General features: G+C 39.6%; 1 protein-coding gene across 15 annotated transcripts in view; it reads left to right on the top strand.

Annotated features, from left to right (window-relative positions):
- The window catches only part of eya1 (EYA transcriptional coactivator and phosphatase 1), a 78,624-nt gene extending 70,080 nt beyond the window's left edge, over positions 1-8,544 (top strand). For all 15 annotated transcript variants that reach the window (XM_023326853.1, XM_023326854.1, XM_014476251.2 and 12 more), the window contains 6 exons: positions 495-553; positions 631-791; positions 993-1,107; positions 1,445-1,566; positions 3,707-3,807; positions 6,462-8,544. In XM_023326853.1, the coding sequence (XP_023182621.1) occupies positions 495-553; positions 631-791; positions 993-1,107; positions 1,445-1,566; positions 3,707-3,807; positions 6,462-6,542 (639 nt within the window). In that variant the 3' untranslated portion in view covers positions 6,543-8,544. The remainder of the gene's footprint in view (positions 1-494; positions 554-630; positions 792-992; positions 1,108-1,444; positions 1,567-3,706; positions 3,808-6,461) is intronic.
- Positions 8,545-23,852: the final 15,308 nt, after the last annotated feature.

The raw sequence follows: 23,852 nt of genomic DNA, 5'->3' as shown, positions 1-23,852 counted from the left end.
TACTCTGAAGCTACTTTCTGCTCAGGCATGTTTCACAAGTTCTTAACATTGCCAGAAAATGTTTCCTGTTTTCCTCTCAAGCATATTTCTACTGAGCAGACAAAAAGTAAAAAATTAAATAAAAAAACTCCTGCCACAACTTTCTGGGGAAGCCACATTAAAGTGTGGATTATGTAAACCGCTGGCAATCAAGAGTTAAGGTGCACCTAGTGACCTCAATACCAGCCAATCAGTTAAAAAAGGAAGACTTTGACACTTGAAATTTGATTGGGGCCACTTTGAGGATTCAGCAAAGAAATGCAAAGAGTGGTTTGAAAAAGTATAAAGCTTTTTTAGCTGAAGGAAAGACTTTTAAAGCCAAAGCACACTTTCCAGATAAAAAAAAAATCTCTATCAAGTATTTTCACAAGAAAACAAAACTGTTTCCGAAAAAAACAAAATCAAAAATGTCTTGATAGTCTTATAATCTAAGATGAACGCTTTGTGTGTTTCAGGAATGTGACCAGGTACATATTGATGATGTGTCTTCGGATGATAATGGCCAGGATCTAAGGTTCATAATATCTGATGATTTGTCAAAAACAGTGGAGTAGCTAGAGCTAACACATCTCATCTTGGTTTTTATTTTAGTACGTATAACTTCAGCGCTGATGGTTTCCACGCAGCAGCTACGAGTGCCAACCTGTGTCTGGCCACAGGCGTTCGGGGAGGCGTGGACTGGATGAGAAAACTGGCCTTCCGCTACAGACGAGTAAAAGAAATCTACACCACCTACAAAAATAACGTTGGAGGTAATCCCCAACAAGCAGTGCTGCATTCACAGTTCTGCTGGGCAAAAATGAGTCTGCACATATGCGTGTGGGTGCTTGTGTGCCCTCTTTGTGTGGGCGTTTATGTGAGTGCCTGCGTATGTTTGGGGGGGTCAAATTTTGAAAATTTCAGTGGTATTCGGATGGCTGGTCCAACCCAAACATTGTTACCCTGTGTTTCAGGTCTGCTGGGCCCTGCCAAAAGGGAAGCCTGGTTGCAATTGCGAGCAGAAATTGAAGCCTTGACGGACTCCTGGTTAACACTGGCACTAAAAGCACTAACATTAATCCACTCAAGGTAGGACTCCAGAGAACAAAATAGTACCCAGATCCACAACACACATCTATAAGCCTGTATATGGTGTAAATAAGCCAAGTGTGTCTGAGGCAATTTAAAAAAGAAAAGAAACTCTGCTGTGGATCTTTTTTTTTTTTTTTTGGACAGCCTGCCTATTCTAATTTTGACAAATAAGTGTGCTAAAAGATCTGAGCTGAAAAACGAGCCAATCCTTCAATGTAAGACATGTTTTGGGGACTTGATACATTGCTTTGTCTTTTATGCAGCACATTGTGTTTTCTTTTCTCCTCTCTCAAAGTGATTTGAAATGATGTCACCGCTCCACTCTCCTCCTCAGGTCAAACTGTGTGAATATTCTTGTGACCACCACGCAGCTCATCCCAGCCCTGGCAAAGGTCTTGCTCTACGGCTTGGGAGTCGTCTTCCCCATAGAGAATATTTATAGCGCAACAAAAATAGGTAAAGTATGCTTTCCTTTATCTGCTTCACTATTTTGAGCCTTTTGCTTTGGGACATGCTTATTGTTTTAGCATTGTGAGTGTAAGCTTCCAAGAGACGCTCAGTGACAGGACTGCGGCTGGGGGGATGGGGTGGAAGGCGTGGATTTTTGTCACCGGAGAGGGTTGATGTTCTTCAGTGAGGGAATAGTCCTAATCAACCTGGGATTATTTTCTTGGAGCAGGACCTGTGCTGGGCCTCTGGTCCTCGCCTCTGCATATGAAACCACTTCTGCGCGTTTATGTCATTCTAGAGAAACAGAAGCCCCTCTCCTGCTCCTCCTCCTCTTATTCCTCCAATTTTCCTTCCACTTTTGCCCTGTTTCACTGTTTCATATACAAAATAAACATCAAACTCCCCTGTTGGGAGGTTTTCCAATGTCTCTGGATCAATTCATGCTTTTGCAATTTCATATCCTGATTTTAGGCATACAGTTTAAATGTGTCCTTTCCATTTTGAGCACACCAACAAACTACTGTATGCTCATGTAGTTATGCACTCATGTAAATAGTTATTTTTCTTATTGTAGGTAATAAATGAGAGCTAAATGGTCATCAAGATGCTGAAACCTTACATATAATTAGAATTAAGTTATAATGTAAAAACCTTATGTAGCGCTCTTTGTTGTTTTTTTTGTACTTTTAATCACCATTTGGTTCAGTATTTGACCCCAGATTAAACCAAAAATAATTAAACTTTTAATTGAGTCATATAAACACATTTCCTTATAGTAGAAAATATGCAGAATCTAGCAAATTACTTTACACCGTTGGTTGGCAAACCAGCTATGACACCCCTGGTGGGAATTAATTGACGAATGGTTGGTACATCGTGTACCAACCACGCAAAGGAGGTAAAATAGCCAGCATCCTTTTTATGGAATATTGGAGCAGATTTGGGGGCTATTACACATTTTGCTCACAAGAAGGAAAAACTAAGCTGTTTTTTTCTGCGTGAGAAAAAACAGGCTGTCATGGGTTGAGCGCCACCCATCACATTGAAGTTAAGATTATTTTCATACTGCAGTTGGCAAGGAATAAATAGCTTCAATTTATCAATCAATCAAATTTTATTCATGTTTCAAATGTAGCAAAAAGTGCTTTACTCAGACAAAGGAAAAAAAAATCTAGCAAATATTGATCAACAAAAAAACAAAATTCTAATCTATTTAATAAAATAACAAGTATTACTAACTAGAATGTAGTGCTCTAAAAAGGGTAACTAAGGAATAAACAATAAGGAGAAAAACAACATAAAACACTTAAAATCTCTGACATAGAAAATCGTTATTAACCATAAGACAAATGCATACTAATAATAAAGCATACGCACAAACTTTGATTTATTTTGAGATCTAAAATAATAAACTGAAAAAATATACGAATAAAGTCATGTAAAGCATTTTTAATTACAAATGGAGTAGAATAAAAAATGTGTTCATGAGATTTGATCAACATAAAAAATGAAAGCTTAGCCTGGCTGTTACTGTTAGATTTACCAAACTTAAAGTAAAAGCCAGGTTAAAAAAATACATTTTCGGTTTGCATGTCTTTCAATGTGCTGGCAGACAAAAGTCCACCACATAAATGTTTGTTAAACTTGTGTTGCCTTATATAAATCACATTGGCAAAAAAAACATTATTCTGTGCAATAAGGACTTGAAAACTCCTAATCTGCTATGATAAATATAAAAATAAATGTGTTTGACTTTCTGCTTCAATAGTAATAAGTGTTGCCTTTCTTTTTAAAATTAAAGCGGTTTTATCATGTCTTATATTTTCTTTTTATGTGAGCATTTTGCCCACGTCTAGCTGTGCTCACCTCTTTCAGGACCAAACTCAAGAGTGGTTTAATCATTTGTCCCAAATTCTTGTAGCAATGAGGCAACCATAATGCTTTTAAGATTTTAGGGCTGATCTTATCACACCTATTTCCTGAGCTCAATGTTTACACTCTTCCTTGTTTTGTGAGTGTGGTGTTTTTAAAGGGGCTCTTGTCACACCGTGCCTTTGAATCAACTTGGGACTTGGTGGCCATTGCGGGAGTGGGTTTGTGCTTGCATCTATGCAACGCTCCACTAACATCCTGACTTTCTTCGCAGGGAAGGAAAGCTGCTTTGAGAGAGTAATTCAAAGATTCGGGAGGAAAGTTGTTTACATTGTTATCGGAGACGGAGTGGAAGAAGAGCAAGGCTCAAAAAAGGTGAGAGGCACAAAACAGCTTATTCCTTCAACTTTCCATTCCATAATGCCAGAAGCTTCTTATAGGCACTCAGAGAACACACAAAACATACCTGCCATACCACTCCAAAGAAAGTAATTAGCACTCCAGTTCTCCCTCACAATCTCATCCGTTTATCCTCTTATTAGGCGTCCAAGTACAAGAAGGAAAGTTGGTAGGCTGTAATCAGCGCTCTTCCTCCTCCATCTCAGGTTTACAGAGCCGGGGAGGAGGGAGATGGCATAATTATATATTCCTGCTCGCTGCTCGGAGCAGTGTGAAAGCTGCATGTGTAATGCTAGACAAGCCCTTTCAGGCATGTTGAAGGTGCATCGTAAATAGAGCGCACATAAAGAAGACTTAAATCATTGTTGATGAAATTAGAATATTTACTGCAATGACAGGCCTGTTAGCACGAGATGGATTGGGCTCAAAGCCGTTCGCGGAAACAACTTTTTTTTTTTTTCTTCAGACGAGTCCGACTTGCCGTTTTTAAATGTTGCCAGCTGGCTTCTGCTCCTTCTGTTGTGTATTCAGCATTTCTGTCAAGTGTAGATGCAAATCAAAAGGCTGTTTGCTGCAGACGTACTTATTATGAAATTTATTAGCGGCTTTGAAGCATGTCTTCCTGACAGTTACCATGGAGCTCTTTGTCAGGCTGAAGACTCACATTTTCTTTGAAACGTCTCCAGCTCCTTGTCCCTTCACCTGTGTGTCAGGAAACCCTTAGCAGAAGCACAGGGGTAGATGGACAGTGATTAGAGAAGAGTAAACAACGTTTTACTGTGAGTTAAAGTGTAAAGCAATAGCTCTATATTATGAAAAGTGAACACACTCTGGGAATCCAATCTTGAGAAACGATTGTTGAAATAGATGCAAATACTTTTGCTCAGTCTTGAGTTGTTGGAGTGTGACATTGATGGAAGGATAAGGTGTTATTTTTCCCATATGAGTGGTGCGAGTCCCATGAGACGGCACAGAGTAAAAGGTTTCTGTGTCAACATCAGAGAGGACGTGGAATAACACGACAATTTCACCCGTCAGGAGGCGCATATCAGACGTGACACCGCGTGGAACTACAAAAGCAAAAGTCTCAAAGTCTTCATTCCTTCACCTTTTAAACAACAACAAAAAAATCCCCGAAACAATTCTGTCTTCAGTTATTACCATCGCCTGGGAGAAAAGGCTGAGATAACATCTCCAGCTTTTAAACTTAAAAGCAAAGACAATTTACAAAACAAAAAGCAAAGAGCTTTTTAAGGGTCAGTGCAGGCTCTCCTAAGCGGAACATACGCCTGGGAGAGGCCATACCTTTAATAAGGGGAGGGTAATGGGCTCCACACACTGAAGAGCTGAGGACTCTACCTGACAAGCTCCTTTCATTCTCTGCGACTCGGGTTTCTCCTCCGTCCTTTGCTCGGGAACAACAGCTCATTTGCACTGTCCTAAAAACACACTGGCAAGCAGGAAGCTCAGTGAAAAGACACCATGGGGAGTTCACTTCTGTTATGCCTGAAAAAAGCTGCTGGCTTAGATCGGGGCTATAAAACAATTCACTGATGCTGCAGAAAAAGTAATTTTGAGGTATGATGTGTCTTAGAGTTACAACTGTTTTTCTGGGAAGTTGACAATATGGTCCTGGTTTATTTAATGGACAGCCTTAAATAAAAAAATGAAATCTACAATAAATACTTTCATGGTTTATAATTATACATCAGTATTGCTCGCTGTTTTCAAAAGTATTCACACCCCTGGAAGTCTTTTTTATGTTTTGTCATGTTACAACTTCACCTTTTAAGGTGTTTAATTTGGGGTTTTATGTGATACAACAACACAAAGTACTGCTTAACTGTGAGGTCTCAGGGAAAGGGCACATTTTCAAAAAATTTTACAAAAAAAATCTCAAATGTAATATCTCATAAAGCACTGTCCAGTCTGACATCTTAAAGGGCAAGGAGTATGACACAACTGCAAACTTAACATTAAAGAAGTAAACAAGAACACTTAGGGAGGTGCAACAATTCACATTTCTGGAGTCGGATTCTGTTGATACAACAATCATTACTCACACACTCCCCGTACCTGGTTTTGATGAAAGAGTGGCAAGAGGAAGTCCCATTGAAGCTAGCTACCATCCATGTTAGGAAACTATCACTGCATACCACACTGAAGACACCACGGCATGTTGGTGGCAGCTTCATGCCGTGCAAAAAAAATGCTGATAAATCCTCAAAGTGCAACAAGTTAGGCACTATGTTCACCATCCCCCTCTCCCCAATCTGAGTCTTTGTGAAGATAAAGCAAAAATGTGTGTCTATAGATGTATTCCTTCACAACTATGCACTACTTTGTCAGTCAACCACATAAAATCTCAATAAATTACATCCAATTGTTGTTCTTGTAATGTGACCAAATGTAAAGAAAACAAAAATCAAAGGCTATAAATACTTTTCAAGATTGAAAAGCTCAATCCCAGCTTTTCAAAGCATTGATTTTGGACATTTATGTCTAGTATTAAACATTTCCCATAGCTCTTCAATGCTAATAGCTGATGATTTTCTATTCATTAGTGAGTCATGCATCATGACAGAATGTTTCGATGCAGTCCTAACATGATGCTTCTATTTGTCTCACAGCACAACATGCCCTTCTGGAGGATCTCCAGTCATTCGGACCTCATGGCCCTTCACCACGCTCTCGACCTGGAGTACTTGTAGCACTACACCAACACCACAGTAAACCCCTCTCTGCACATCAGGACATAGAGCGACCTTTCACCTTTGCCCTCTAGCCCCTATCCTTTGCTTTGCTGTGGCTTCCAGAGCTCAGAAAATAGGAAAAGCACCCCCACAATACTCTCACACACAAACCCCAGCTCTTCCTCATGTGCTGCCCGGCTGCCCGTCTGTCTTTCGCTACAATGAATGAAAAAGAAAAGAAGAGGCGAGTGGGAAAAAAAAGAAGCACGCGGTTAATGTGCTGACATAAAGTCACGCATTGTCTTAACCCTGAAACTTTTCATTTCTCTTCTCTGCGACACAAAGAACGGGAGAGAGAGGTGAATTTATGGTGCAGCAGCTGCTCACCCTGGTTACTGTGAATCGGCTGCTCTCTGAAGCTGCCAAAGTGTTTTACGGCCCCTACACACCTTCCCGTTTGTGCCGGGGCTCCGTCAGGTTTCACACCTTAGAGGAGAGCAGAGCTACTGATGGCCTCGCCTTCCGCGCTGCAGAACTCAGCTTCAGCTGCCGGCCAAGCTTTCCGCCGTTTTCTCCACATACTTTGCTCTTTACCAGTTGTTCTTTCGATTCACCACCTTTTACGTCTCCTCTCTCTGTAAGCGGACCGACAGACTTGGGGTGATTTCTGTCAGCCTCAGCGTGGGAGTCCTGTGCTTCTTATTTATGAACAGACTTTGCAAGTGGCCCCCGCGCCACTGAGAAGGTACCTCGATAAGACTTGTGCCTTTTACAAAGAAACGGTGAGAGGAAGACATGTATGGAAGAATCAAAAAATAAAAATAAAAGGGGGTTTTCTAATAATTTAAGAAAATTAACAAAAAACTTATTTACAACGCTAAGACAATCGTGTACAGAGGAAATCCTTTTTTTCTGTGTGTAAGTTTGTAATCACTGGACTATTCCTTCCTATAATCATTTAGGTACATGTTCTTGAAAGGTGGCTTTGCTTTTTAATTGAAGTAAAACTATAAAGGAATTAAATTGCCCACAAGCTTGTGGAGGACACCTGAAAGTGTTGGACGTATTCAAGTTGAATTTTGTTAAAACGGTGTAGATATTGGGATTGTGTGATCAATTGTTCGTCAAGACCAAAATAGTTGATATCAAAGTGTCAAGGAGCTTTCTTTTGATTCTGAGTTGTGTCTCATCCTTGTCTCTTCTACTATATGTTCCATATTTGAAGGGGAAAAGGGTTTATTTTAGTCACTCAGAGAGGAAGCTTTCCACTTGTGTCCTCATGGCATTTCACCAGCTTGCAACCCTGATCTCAACATATTAAAAAGACAAAATTAACTCTGGTGAAGGTTTAAAGAATTGCAGCAAAAGGCAGTTTCCTGCCTCCTGAGGGGCATTTTAACTGCATTTCGGATAAATCTGATATTTAAAGAAGCAAGCTTGAATAGGTTTTATTATCTTTTATACAAGCACTATAAGAACTCTTGTACAGTGAGCGTAATTTTGTATGATGTAGTGTTTTTATTTCAACATTGACTTCGACGGGGTAATCATAATTAACAGTGAAAGAAAAGCCACTAACTTTAAGGGATTGGGGAACTTACAGGACATGTGCTATCAACTGTGAATTTCTTAAATAGAAACCGACTTGTTGTGTTTCTAATTTTTCCCTCCTTTGCACATGTTCACTCTTGGCCTTCGCATTTAACTTCAGATCCCTCTCTGCTCGAACAGAGCCCCCCTTTGTGTTGAAACAACCTCCACACACACGCCTACACGAGCACACAGACACACACATACTGCTGCTAGATCAAGGTAAAGGTAGGTAAATAGAGAAAATGTTTTATAGATTCATACAGCACGCTTTTTTTTTATTATGTTGCAATCATAAATGCAAACTGGAAATAATTTACACTTCATGGGCCTCATCGTGAAAACGCAAAAGATTGTTGTGTCTGCAAAAATATGTGTACAGATGTTTTTGACATTATTATTTGATTGTGTTTAAATTAATAAAATTGATTTGTGAGCTGTTGCATGTCGTCTGATTTCTTTGGTATGCAAAAGCGTATTTTTAGCATGTTCTAAAATAGAGGGGGGTTTTTTCTCTCATTTTTCAAATGTGAATTAATGTGGTTACAAGATTAAAAAGGTTCACTGATATCATGCTGGACTTCAGACTAAATCGGAGGGCCCAGAACTTAATCCAGTAATGCTTAGCAGCAAGCAATCATCCCATACACCATCAATTTATAAAGTCTGCACTCAAACCTGGATGTGGACCAAATAGCAAGTCAATCTAGACCCCCCCTTATTTTTAAGACATGTTCAGCTGAGTCTTCACTGGCTGCTTCGTGTGACAAACCTGCGTGCAATGGATCATGCTACTGTAACAAGTAAGGCCAACAATATCGGCTTTTAATAGTGCTTAATTTATAAATAATGCAAGTAACGAAGTGTCGTCCACACAACTCATTGGAACCACCATTAAATGTTTTATGATCCAGACTATCAACAAGCCAAATCAAAATAAAACAAGCTAATGTTTACGTATCACCTCAGCAAACCTTCACCACCTTCAAAATGATTATTACTCATAATAATAAGTATTCGACACCTGTTCTGTTTTTATTGTAAAAAAATTTTTTCGTAGGTTTCTGACGGACTTTTTAACAGTTTTAGAAAAATTAATTTACAATTAATGTTTCTTTTCCTCCTTTCTGTTCTTTTCTTTTTTAATTGGGCCATTGAAATTTACACTCAAATATATGATCAAATATTTTTAGGACAAACATTTGTTAACTTTGTGAAACATTAAAAATTAAAAACCAAAATAAGTAATGAAGTTATCAAGGTAATTTTTTGTTTTTTAATTTGGCACAATCACAAGACAAAAAAGTTGCTCTAGAAAATGTTTAGAGCAATTAGAGCAGCTTACTCTCATGCACAAACAATTGCACCAGGAATTAGGTGCCTTTTTGTCTTTACCTTTTTTTCATTTTAATGAAAAGGATTTTCTCCTCACTTGTTTTGTACCTCTGAACACTTCAAGAAATCTGAATTAGAACGTCTGTTGTTTGAGCGCACTTGCCCTATGCTCAAAATGCTCAAATATACATCAACTACTCGAAATACAGCTTTGATCCACTGGATAAGCAACTTTATTAAAGTCCCACATCTGCTAACTGTATTTTTCATAAGGCCTAGAAGAAGCTGGGAAATACTCTGCCTAATATCCCTAATATATTAAAACCCAGGCAAGAAAATCACTGTTTATGTCTGGAGTCTTGTGTGCAAAATGGCCAAACCACTCAAATCCAAAGAGAGCTGAGTTGGTTAAAGTACTGTTTAAACAATATGAAAAGAAAATGCATATGCATGCGATGTAGGTTTTAATGAGGTGGTCATTGCTTAAAGGGTTCAGTATGTAGCACAAGTCTTGATATGTAAGACTTGTGCTTCATACCTCCGGCCTCCTGAACCACTACAAATGATTAAGAATGCATGGAATTTTATTACAGCCGCACAAACTGTCTAATATCCAGAGGAATTATGTTAACATATGAAGGAAGAGTGTTGGACATCTGCAAGACTGAGCCGAGCAAACTCTGGATCCTCTCATCAGAATCACAATGATTTTTAAATGTGCATTTCCAAATTCTGAACAGGTGAAAGTGTCTGAGATCCTGGCTTGCTTCTCCTTCTTGGAGAGAAGCACTGCTCTGTCGCAGACTAAATGTCTTCTCCCTCTGATAAGTTTTCCTGATGCTTGGAGATCTGGAAGAAATAGCCAGACAGGACCAGACCAGACATTTCTTTGAAAAGAGTGGGTGTCGATGCGCGCCAGCCAGCCAGCCGCTCTGGCTGTTTTAGCAGAACAGAGGGGAGCCAGATTCTTTCTGCTCAACTCGTCTCTTTTACCTTACTCTCAATTTCTCTGTCATAGCTTTGATTTTTGCTGAGATTTATCGTCGTAGATTTAATGTTTGTGGCTGCTGGATGGTTGAGTTTTATGCTTATTATTGGTGGTTTCTCCTGCGCATCTACATTTACAGAATAAAAATAAAGCATCTCTTCCCTCTTAAATCTTGATTTGGTCATTCCTCTCTGTGACGTCCCACCAAAGTGCCCACCCTCCATAAAACTGTACTGCAATAACAAACAATGCCATTGATGATTTACGACCTTGCCCAGACAGTGATTTCATGCAGATTTCCATAGAAGGGGCCCTCTGACGATGCATCGCAATTGAACTGATATCGTATTACACACGTATCAAAGTCGCCCCAAAAAACCTGATCCACATGCACATGAGCCACATCTCTTTTACGAGCGGGAAGCCTATTAATAGGGTTGTGTTCTTTTGGTGGCTAAAGTGTCTCAAGTTAGGGGAATTTGCATCTGTAGAGAGCAGCTGTCCACAGATTGAGACAATAGGCAAAAGAGGGAATTAAAAAAGAAGAATTAAACAAAAAGACCATCCTTAGAAGTTTCTGCTCAACCTGTGGGCTTCATTATCCTTTTCTTTATTCTTGTTTTTGACTCATCTTGCTTGTCTTGAAGCCGGGTAGACAAAGCCAAAGTGACTGACTGCAGTAACAAAAGACAGGCTTCTTGGTCCTGTTGAGCAGATCCCAGTCCTTGGCTCGCTCAGTCAGCCGTGGTAGGCAGTGACGGTAGCAAACCTGTTGTCATGCTGTAGCAGTCGGTGGTGCTAAACTAGACTCTTTGTTTACCGTCTGTTTATTTCTCAGTTCCTGGGATTTGAACGACGGAGCTGGGCAGGGACAGCTGGTCATCAGGAAGCCGCGGATGCCAGGGATCTCAGCCAGGAGTGCCAGGTCCAAAGTGGGCCTGTGTCCACAGCTATGCCTGTCCAATGCAGACTGGGCATTCCCAAATGAGTTAGGATTGTCAAATGCTATTAATGTATTTTGGCAGAGGGTTTGATGGGGTCAACATCGCTGTGGTCTTTGGGGTTAATAGAGCCAGAGAGCCGGTTGAGCCGCCTAGGGGTCTTTAAGGTTTGGCCACCCTACACATCCAGGGATCAACAAGATGAGAACTCTGTTACTGTACCTTTTTCACCACTAAAGTTCTATTACACGACATTAGTGACATCACACAATGCAAAAAAACATCACATTTGCCAGAAAGAGGGAGAATAAAACTAACCACTTACTCTCTTTCGACCAATTTATAGCATTGGTCTTGTTTCTTGTGCGTTCCTTGGTTTTAATGACGCTGCTGGTTCACTAAACCAGATCTCTTAAAAAAAAACTAATGGCGCCTTCACAGAACAGCTGTATTTTATTCAGAGAATAAATTTATCATGGATACAGAAATACTTATTAAGTCACATTCAATTGGTAACACTGTATCTTATTTACAGGTGACAAATTTAAGAGTGTGGCATGGGTTAAAACCATGTCACACTCTTAAAGTGTAAGGAAAAGATTTAATTACCATTAAAAGATCACAAATTCTGCGGTTAACTCGATTAACTCCTTTAAGAATTGTAATTAAGTCCCACTATTCCCAAAACTGTGCACTACTTTCGCTGGTCTACATAAGCTTTACATAAACTTAAAATTATTTGCATTAAAGTGTGTGGCCACAGAGTGTCAACATTTGAATTATAAGAAGGGATGAAACATTGTCTAACAAGGCTTTGTAATTTTATGACCTGGATCAGTAAAATCAGTTTTATTTGTGATTCAAATAAAGAATAGGTCTCACAATATGAGTAACGTCCATATTGGGGACGAATAAAGTCCCTTTGTCCAGTCTGTCCTCGTTTATAAAAAGCTAGAGATGTTGGCGTTTCTGTTGATGCCTACTAAGTTTCCCCCCCTCTTCATGTACTTTGGAAATTAAAATTCCCCTCCAACTGCTCCTACAAAGTATTCCTTATACAGATGAAGGTACATCTCTGTCTGGACTCAAACTAATTGGCAGAACAAACTCAGCAACACTTTTATGTAACCTCTCCCCACAGTGCATAACCACTGTGAGGCTGCAGTGTTTGGGTTGTTACGAGATTGAGTGGCAACGCTCAGCCCAGAGTTGAACCGATGCTTGCCATCTACCCAACCACACCACAGCTCCACCTGCATCTGCGGTCAAACACACACACATACACCCCCTACTATTTACAGGGCCCACCGCACCGGTCCATCTAAAGGTGAGTGGCAAAGATTTATAAGGAGAGCTGAGGCCGCCCCACTACAGTGAGAACGTGTGTGTCGGTGTCCTCGTTCATGACTTCTGCAGCTAACTCATGAGCTGTGAGCTACGAGGTCCCTGCGGGTTTATAATTGCAATCTCCTTGGACCTCCCTGTGTTGAGGGCGTGAGCATGTGTGAGTATCTTTGTAACATTGTCCCTCTCTGCTGTTAATTTTAACACTGCTCCTTGGTCAAGCCTTGGTTCTGGGCCAGGCAGTACCCCCTTCAAACCGGCATTTAAAGGAGCTGTTTTAATGTACCGTCACTAATGCACACGTGTTCCAGCTCAGTTTGTTTTTTGCTTAATAGATAAGCAGGAACATTGTCCATATTTTGGTTAAAATAGAAAAGAAACACTAGCTCTACCTCTAAGGTGAACTCGCTGTGTTTGAATCGCATGTATTTCCTTGAAAGGCTTGGAACGGCTGCTGCTGTTTATTATCATAAAAAGGAAATTGAATTAGCTTCCTCTGAATTTGTCCAAGCACAGGTCCAAAGAACCACATTTTTCCCCAATCCACGTACATGCCATTATCTTCTACTTCAGCTAACACATTGTGTGTTTGCACACTCCAGAATATTTTCATCTAGCTGCACAATGCTATTAAAATGTTGTTCTTTTTTCCCCCACACTTCAATGTTTTTAGCTGATGACACAAAATTCACTATCAAAAGTCCTCCTCTCTTCAAATGACCAAAATACATTTGTTTCCACAGTAGGCCTCATTATTTTAGATGTGATGATCTAAAACAGTGTTCTCTAACTCTGGTCCTCTGCAGTGTCCTGCAATTTTAGGGCTGACACACTCTCGACTTAATCAAGAGGTCTCTACAACCATTGATGACATTCTGAGGAGGTAATTCAATAATTTGAATCAGGTGTACTGGAGCAGAGACGCATCTAAAATTTGAAGGACTGTGGGCTCAGGGGACCCTGGTTGAGTACCACTGGTCTGAGCAGCCAATAAAATCCCAAAACATGTTCTACATAAAATCTTCTCAAACTGATTTTAATGAATCCTTTAGATGGACAGCTTGTTGGTGTGACCACTCCAACTTTAGTCAACTATCCAACAACAGGACTCCTCCTCTAAACATTTAACATCTCAGTACCTTTTTTTTTTTTTTTTTACAAAGAACAGCAGAGGTTTTGTCTCATGGCTCAACCAGTTGACCAGCATTTTGCATATCTCCACTAGTTGGAGGGCCTCCTTGCCATCACCCTAATCATTAGCCTCCTCCGCAAATTTAAGTTGAGACTCTGGCAGAACCGCTTCAAAATGTAAATATTAATTTCACAAGAAATATGTTGACTTGTAGACTTTATAAACTTAAATCAAGATGTATTTATCTTTTTGTCTCAGCTTTCAAAAGCATAAAAATCAGGAAGCACATTTTTTCCTACAGAGACAAACCATCACTGTATTTCACTATATTTTTCCTCTGTCTGGCTTAGGCTGTCTTGACTGGTTTAGTAGGAATGTTAATGTTCTGTTCCAATTGGCTGAAAAAGGTTTGCTCTGCCTCTAGCTGGGCTGGGGACACAGAAGGGATGGAGGGGTCACTGGGGACAGGATAAAATATTCTATATCCTGGGTGACTCTGCTGTTCTTGGGGATTACAAAGGGTTTTACTGGCGGATGAAGGAGAGTAAAGTGGTAAGTGACATTTCTGGTCTGGGAATATAGCAATCAGCAGCATGGAGCCGCGCCAAGACCAACGGACCTGGCCAGAAAATGCTAAAAAGGTTTGGAGGAGAGTAAACAAACTGGTAGTGCTGGTTTGCGGAGTGGGAGGGTGTAAGGAAGGGAGAGGGAGTCCAGGGGGACAGATCTGTTAACCATCAGTGGCTGCGTTTCATCCCGCCGCCCGTCTCCAAAAACTTTCAAGGGAGGCTTTGTGTACCTGCTCTGTAGACAGGAGCTGGGAATTTGGGGAACAGGAAACCAAGGCTGCTTCCCCCCCTCCCCTTTCCCCTGTTCCCCACACTTCCCCCAGTCCCATTCCCCATGCCCCAAGCTGCCCTGCAACACACACCCCACTTTCACCAAATGTGGTGCCCTCTTTCTGTCATCACCCTATGCTAAACCCTTTCACTGATCATTTGTAGTTCTGTGAAAGAACACACAGTGGAATGTGTCATACAAAACACACATCCAGGCAGGGATGATAAGAGGATGGGCGGCTTGTTCCTCTACCTTTAACTGTGAAGGATGCATGCGTTGCATCATGACCTCACTTAAATAAACTGAGGAGTATTATACAGCAGATACTTGACTATATGCTCAGTGTATCTGCTGAACCACCAACACAGAAGACTGGAGCACTGACAATAGTCCACTATGCTAACTGGACCATGTTGTCAATGAGCTGCTCAAGACTGTACAGTCACACAACCTGCGCCAGTTCACCTCAACTTATTCCTTAGTGGATCATTCATAATGGCAAAATGCGTTTTGGGCCAATTACAAATACAGTGTAATGTTAAGAATGTGAAGAAACTGTGGGAGAAGAAGAGGACAACTAAAAGTACCATGAAAGTCATTAAGTAGTAGAAATGTAAGACCAGCAGAAATTTCTCTTTGATTGCATTTCCTCTTCTTATTTTGTTCTTATTATAAATGTTTTTGAGCTTGGGGTGGTTCCATGTTAATATTTATGTCTATCTCCTCCCTTGTCTTCCTATACCTCTGGTCTCCTTGGTGATGCTTGATGTTTTTAAGAAGCATCAGCTCACAGAGCAACAGGACCAGTGGGATTCTCCAACTCTACCAGACTGTAACCTCTTGATGTCAGTAGTCCAGTGTCAAAGTTGTTTTTTCCTTGTTTCCTTGTTAGAAGTTACTTCTAGTATCTTTCATAATTTCAGGGGTTTTTTCTCCTGATGTGCAGCAAACCAGCAATAATTACTCCATAAGTAATTATTGCTGGTTTGCTGCAATAAACCAGAGAAAAAGTCAACCTATTTACACTCACTTGAATGTTTACCCTTCCCTAGCAATATTCTAACAATAAAAATATTTTGGAACAAATACCATCATTTTGTTCAGTCGTTATACCCAGATCAGTGACCTACCTTCTGACGGATAAACCCCACCCAAGGACCACAGTCAAGGATTTTTGAGTGGCGTATTTTATTTCTAATACAAAATCGTTGTAAGAGACAGAGACGGAAAAGTCTGAATCAAGGTAGTTTTTCATAAAGGTGACAGTGGTTTGTCCTGTAACTGGTGGGTTGTTGATTTGAACTCCCGCTCTGTCCATCTCAGTCTCTGCTTCCTTGGGCCGGACACTTCCTCTGCCCTGCTTGCTGGAGGTAGTCAGATGGCCCAGTGGCAACGCAAATGCAGGTCACTGACCATGTTACTTACAAGAAAGTTTTTATTTATTCGTTCATTTTAAATAATTAATAACATAGACTTAATTGTCTACTTATTATGTTCAACTCGTCACTGATAGGTACATAAACTTAGATGTCTACAGTGGGTGGCATGAGAGTTTGAGTCTCACCTCACAAAATTGAGCGTTGGCTACCTTGGCCAAGCAACATCTTTGAGAATTTATTTGGATTTGAGACCAATCTTAGAGAAAGATATCTTCGAAATGTAAATGGTTTTACTGTCGATCAGGGTGTCCCATGTATAGCAACTCAATAAATCCATAATGAAACTTCTACCTAAACGTTGGTACTAAAGGCGCAAAAAAAATAAATTACATTTTAAGAAGATTTACTGTCGTTTATCACTTACCAACAACAAGGACAAAAATTGGTCCAGATTTTCAACAATCATTTAGAATTTCACTTTTAAATGTACAGCTGGCAAATCATCATATTGTCACCACCTATCAGACTAAACCTCCTGGAAACATATCCAGAAACTAAGCACATAAAGTTAGAAATTGCAACAAAGAATCAGAAGGATGGAAGTTGTCTTCTACAATCTAAGGTATTTCTAACAATTGATAGGATTTGTGTTAACAATTAACAGCATTAAAAACTCTTTTGAAATTCTAAAACAAACATAATTACAAATGAACATTTAATTTTGAGGAGATAAGAAAAAGTTACATCATCAAAAGGCGACTCTTGTCTTAAATATCCTCCAATCCAATTATTCTGTAAATAGTGTCTATAAAATAAATAAAATAGTTAAATAACAGTTGAAATAAATCAATTTGTATGTATTTTTTTTTCTATTTATTTCCAAGATTGAGCGCTAAATAATTTGAGTAACAGGTTATGAGGAGAGCTACTCATAGCTAGTACCGAGGTGACACGGATCATAAAGGCTTCATTGTTAATGCTGACTTGTCTCCCAGTATGCTAAATTAAAAAATGGATGTAACCTAACACGGGATGGTAGCAGCGATAAGATCTTGAGTCTGCCCATGTCCCTGCAGGCCCTACTCCACCTCTGTGCAACAGCAGGGAAGGCAGCACATTACTGACAAGAGGCGTTCAGAGGAAAGTGAACATCCCCAGAATCAGCAGATATGTTTTTTTTTTTTTTTTTGGTGCATAAAATCATTCCTGATGCTTATATTACAGTCACCTTTCAAAGCCTCACAAAGCCACAGGCAATGTCTGTCTGGTGCAGTAGGAAGAGGAAATGCAAGACTTGGTGTGAGCTGACAGTAGTTGCAAACAGTAAAAACGCATGTTTACATATTAGCTGATGTGGTCATGTATGACCCTGTTTCGTGTGTAACCATAGAGTGCTGAAGTCACTGTAAATAGCTGTCAGCTTGTGTGCTGCTTATGCATTACGACCGTGCTTGCTGGTTCACATGAGTATGTTGCAGCAGAGTCACAACGCAGTACCATGACAACGTTGGAGCTGTCTGATCCTTTCTGTCTAATTGTCTGTGACCTCGTAACTGGAGACGCACTCTGCAGGCAGGAGGAGGGCCTTTCACACGGCAATCACTACTGCATTTGTCCTCCACGCAACTCCTGAATACCACTGCCAGACAAAAAGGTGTCTTTTTGTGTGCTTACGAGTGCATGCATGTGCAGGTGGGGGTATCTTTTTAATTTACTACTCATATAGGAGAATGTATTGTACTGATTAGTAGGAGCAGAGTAGCCAAGTAACAGCACAACAAAGTCACACATTTTCAATGGAAAAAATTGTAAATTGTTCATAAAAATAAGCAAAAGCTAGAGCATATTTTAAAAGAATAAGAAAATAATTCTTAAAGTTATAAGTCATAAACAAAATTTAAAAACTCAAACAGAAGGAATACACTTTTCTGTTATCTAAGATAAAAAAAACAATGACATATGTATATATATATATATATATATATATATATATATATATATATATATATATATATATATATATATATATATATATATATATATATATATATATATATATATATGCCTAGGTGGCGATAATGCTCTAAAAATCCAAAAGAAGAAGAAGCCATGCGGTAGTAGAGCAAGCGGCTAACAAGTAGCAGAGTACATCAGGTCTGTAAGGTCATTTGAAAAAACGGATATATGACCATTAAAATGCTTCACGTTTCTTTTTAACCTCCATTAAAAATCAAGAGTAATAAGAAATCAACATTAAAGGTCTATATCAGCCAGAGGAGGAATGATTGGCACAGTCTCATTGGATGTGAGTGTGAACTCTGTGTTGGATACATTTTGCAGGCCTCGATCCATTTCTTGCATTATTCTGGACTATATTTGGGTTTTGGAAATGTAATAAATCGTATTCCGCCCTCTACACGCTCCGATCAACTTGCCATGACCATGGCAAGTTTGACCATGACTCGCCATGGTCATTTTCCTCAAAATCTTTTTGACTGCAGCGCCTGCAGTCATAAACCAACAGGTTGAGGGATGGTCAGTTCCAGATAAGGGGTGTGTACTTCGGGACAAATAGCGACCACCGATTTGTCACTTGCTGACAAACCCATTAGAATGATTGACAGGTGACATCATGTCAATACTTTACAAAACAAACCTTTTCCTGCTATGACTGGTTCTGTCATCCATAAATGTCTTGAGAAAACTAGAGGCTGTGCTCGATTAAGGTTAGGTATGTGTATTTGCACCAGTTATAGCCAATGGTGTTAATGTTATATCTACATTGAAGGTGCAATTTCAATTAGATCTGAGGAATTAGATTTGGTTATTGCAAGTAGTGGCAAAAAAGTGAAAAAAGAAACTGCTTTGCAGGCTGCACGCTTCAATAAAAAAGAAAAAGTCATTTTCTCCAGTCATAAGGTAGCCTACTGGATACCTGTAACATCACGGCGCTTTCTGTCTCTTAAAGCTGTTTTTTTTTCCCATTCCAATCACATACAATGTTCTTGTTCTGCAACGCTTTCTAGATGCATCCTTGCCAATGTATAACCTGTTTTTCTTCACGTTTTATGAAGACACCAGTCAGCCACTCTGAGTGCTTCATTTTAAGTACAAAGTGATGGTGAAAGTAGTTTACCGCTGGAGGCCATTTGCAGTCTTTCCTTGCCGGAGAATGCATTCTCTTCCATCTCTGTCTTGCCTGTCTTACCTTCCATCTGTCTGCTAAGATCTGCCTGTCCTGACGTCTCTGTTGTGTTCCTCCATATAGGGGTCTTAGTAATGGCCCCTGTCACACACAAAGGTATTAAGACCTCAAGCCTCTTTCTCTTTCTCTCCCGCTGCCGCTGGCAGCTGGATCAGGGGAATAATTTGATTTGGTATTTTATGCTGGAAAAGAGCCTTTCTTCCCAAGCCACATTTGTGCTTGGCTTCTCCTCAGCTCCACAGCCCTCTGAAAGACTTTACATGACATTAACACATTTCAGAGAGCATTATGGCTTGAAAAGAGATTTGTCTAGACAAAGACAGGGTTTATTTGTAGTTAGAGCTTCATTTCCTGTCTGTTCCTTCTGCTGCACTCTTTCCCTTGCACCTTTTTGCCCCCCTCTTTCCTCCGTGACTCCTGCCGGGTGCACAATGCTTGGCATCCTGACAGGTAAGAGGATTTCTATTAGTTTACCTCAGAATGGGCCCAGCAGAAACGTGATTAATGAAAGCAATTAGTCTTTGTCATGTCTTCAGCGCACTCCCGCTAAATCACTGGATTGCTCCTCCACTGACGCTAAGAGCAAATTACATCACCCGGATCCTCCACTCGCTGTCTCTTTATGAGCTCCCCACATCTCAATGAAGAGACTGACTGAAAGGGGAAGAATGGAGCCAAGCTGATACCCATGACTCAGTTTTTACCCCTTTAGAAGTTTATCCTGACAACATTTATTGTTTCCAAGGATTTAATAACAAATATTTAAGCTTAAGGACCCCAACTGAGATTTTGTTTCTTCTGGGAGACATTGGAAATCCTGATAAATGTTCTACGAATGTGTGTCACGAACTGACAGATAGTGTTCAGGAGAACGGTGTAAGTGTTTCCTAATGAACAGTAAACTGATCAGGGGCCTGTGTCTAGCTCCCTTGGTTCTAGCAATTGTCTACAAGTGGTAGAAAGTTTAAGATAACACCAAAAGTCTTGTTTTGAACTTCTGGACTTCTAAGTTTAGCATCATGGTTGTCTGCCTTGGAGCTAAATCATCCCTCACCCTCAAAAAAAAAAAAAAAACAAATCAGACTGAATAAAACAGAATTCACCAAGCCATAGATAATGTTTTGCTAGCTGCAGGCATGGTGGACCTCAGCCAACAGTAATCACTGCACACTAAGAGAGAAGCAGCCACCTCCCCACCCCCCAGCCCTCTGCTCCTGCTCCGCTCCATGCAGCTTCCTCCTCTCATAGATCTTCAGAGTGATACATTTACATCTTCATCTCCTGTGCCCCCTACACCCTTCTCTTTACCACTCATTCTCTTAATGCTTTCTGACTTCGTCTTTTGTCCTGAAACCTGTCAAATTCTTGCTGGTGATTTAAATTTGATCAAAAATGTCAATAACAAAGATTTTAGTTTGAAATTAGGTAAATATTTTCCTTTATTGGGACTAAATTTTAACGTCAGACAAAAAATATTTTGGTTACATACAAAATACCTTGTTCTGATAATAATGTCATTCAGAGCAAAAAATTAAACTAACCTGGTTCGATGTTAAAAAAAAAAAAAGGGAAGTTGTTTAGTTGTGTTGCGTTTGACAACAACTGGCTTCCAGTGTTTGCGACATTTGGTGATGAGTTTTATTCATCACTGGAATCTAGACACTTTATGAAATTGTTTTATAAAGTGCATGTTTAATTGTGATGCTGTGATTTGACCTTACATTTAGAGCCATACTTTGAATAGGCATTTATGACATCTTTGTTTTGTTTCTTTATTATTTTTTTTTGCCATTCAGAGGTGGTCGGTTGGTGAATTCATTGCTCCGTCAAGTACAACAAGTCGTCCACTGAAGCAACTCCAGAACATCACGCCTTTGCCACACTGTTGAACTGTAAGCATGATATTCTTTTCCAGAAATGCTTTTTCAGTTTCACATCCTTCTGGTAGTCTCAACATGCTGTTCACTCTACATGCTGGCGATTGGCCTAATGCTAACGTTAGTTTTGTACCTAAAATAAGCTTTTTAGCTAATTTACTAGCTATGTTTATCATTCTGAATGCTAAGGCTGTCTTAAATGTTACTACTAACATTTAAGCTAACCATTTCATTTGGGCTAATTTTTGTTTATACACTAATGTTAGCATATTGAATGGAGCAAGTCCATGTTAATGAACACTATAATGATTCTCATGGTATTGACTACATTTTAGTTCACCTTAGCATTGTTGCTAATTGTCAGCATCAGAATGCTGGGTTTCAACCGGCTCCTTTTAAATTTCTTGTTTACTTTTATAACTGTTATATTTAGTAATATTTTTTAAAGTAAACATTTTTATTGCTCAGACTAATGTAATTCTGCTATAATGCTGTTGAATAGTCTTGATTCAATACAAGTAAACCTTTGTGCTCGTTTGACTTGGTGTTGAATTCAGATCAACTTTAGTCAGATTTCAGTGACTAAAGTTTTTGAAAATGTGTTAGTCATAGTGTTCAGTCTGAGGTTCTTTGTTTACCATTCATAATACCTTTTATTTAAAAGTATTTGTGGGCATTTCTGACAAGTTGACTGAATTTTTTTTTTTATAATACAATCATGACAGTGATTTTTGCTAATTTGTACAACACATTTCTCAATAAGTGGTATAAAACTGTTTCATCTGGACAAACACTAAAAGTGCTTGGTTTGTGTGTGGCCTTTGGAAACGTGTACTGAGGATGATAGCACTTGCATATTTTGGTGTGATCCTATTTCTTCATTTCCTGCACTGGCTGGGAACCAGGTTGCAGCACAGGCTTCAGCTAGACCATACCTTCCTCAGCTGCTATGCTTCCTCTTCTTCTCTTGCTCTGTCATGAGATAGATACCTAGTTGGCAGATATATTTCTTCTGGAAACAAGATGAACCAAGGCGCTTGGCATCCGTCCTGTCCTGTCTGCTCTTAACACATTAAAGAAAAGTCAATCTTGTAGCAGTATACTGTTATACTAAGACAAATTCCTGAACATGTCGATGTGTGTGTTGGTGTGCGACAGTATTGAATGTTTGCATCTGTGGCAGTCCACTCATGTGCCAGGGCTTGTGAACATCATGCTCCTTCTTGTGAAGCTTAAACTGAAGACTGCCTTGTCAAGCTGTCATGCATTAGGAGACTAATATCTCAGTTCACACACCCATGCCTCGTCTCATCAGTCAGAAATGGGAAAAGAAAATTGTTGCAGATACACAAGTTTTTCTCTCCTCAGCTGCCAGTTTCACTCTTTTTCACTGTCGTTGTCTAACATTTTTGCTGACAGCCAGCCAGAAACTAATTGTTTACAGCTCTTTCTGCTTCCAACACTTTGATATCTTTCCCAGGCTTCAAAAGAGCGTGACAACAATAGGCTTGTGATTGCCTAGGGTATGCTTAGGGTAGCCAAGTCTACATTACTTATCACATCTTTCTGTCAGTGGAATGGCTTGGAAACTTTTACTGGGTAAGAGATGGTGTTCAGAAAGGAAGCAGACTTGTTAGTGGTTTTGCAGGCAGCTTGTTTTAAGCCTAAGGCTATATCTTGGGGTGTGAGTGACTTTCCAATAGAAATTCAGGTGAATACCTGCATGTGTGTATTGTCAAAGATGAAAATGGTGCTGTCTGTGCTCTATTTTAAAAGCAGTGCTGCGGTATTTATAATTGAAGCTGTCCTATTGCATCAGATGTTCACACATTGTTGCTTGGCTAACCACAAGCCTAAGTTTTTTGTTTAGGGTCTGAAGTGATCACAGTAGGAAAAAAAACCAGACATGATTACGCAAGATATAGGGACTGATATCTAAGATTTATGGAATACTAATTTCTTTCTTATTGAAGAAAGCTGGTAGCCAGATATATATGGATTTTCTTTTTATTTAAAAAACATGTGCACATAAATGTATATACCTTTTTCTCATTGAATTAATCTTTCATACCCATAACAAATTTAGATGCCAGTTCATCATTGTTTTTTTGTCCAGTGTTAATCTGCACTGGCTAGATAAGATAATACTTTGTAATGGCCAAACATTTGCTGCATTGTATAGCAAATGTCACATTTTTGTGTTGAAATACTATTTTCTTTCTGGCAGTGCCAGTAGGATAAGGCAAGCCATCAATCTGTTGTCCCACTGACGTTAACAAAAAGACCACAGCTGAAAACCGGACAACCCAGTGTTTTATGTGACTTTTTCAGTTTCAGCTCATAGTTATACTTTATCTTCAATCACATACGTCCCACGACGCAACCCAAAAACATCCGTGTTGTTTCTTTTGCTTGTAATATAATTCCGTCAAGGGAGCTAGCACTTGACAACAATAAGCATTAGATTGCGTTACACTTTCTTGTGTTTTACTCCACATAACATTAGTTCACTTTTCACACAACAGTGATCCAGTTTCTGTGTTTCTCTGTAACAAGTATTGTTTAGCGTGGAGGTTGCCAGCAGCAGGTTAGCACCTACTCAGCCCTGCTAACATGATATGCATTCACCTCCATTGGGGATATGCTGTGCATGTTCTATTTCTGGATGTTGAGTAAAATGACACTTCACCCTCAAAA

The sequence above is a fragment of the Xiphophorus maculatus genome, chromosome 21 (assembly GCF_002775205.1).
Source record: "Xiphophorus maculatus strain JP 163 A chromosome 21, X_maculatus-5.0-male, whole genome shotgun sequence".
NCBI classification, from domain to species: domain Eukaryota; kingdom Metazoa; phylum Chordata; class Actinopteri; order Cyprinodontiformes; family Poeciliidae; genus Xiphophorus; species Xiphophorus maculatus.
Note: the sequence above shows the minus strand (reverse complement) of the source record. Positions and strands in the feature narration are given on the sequence as shown.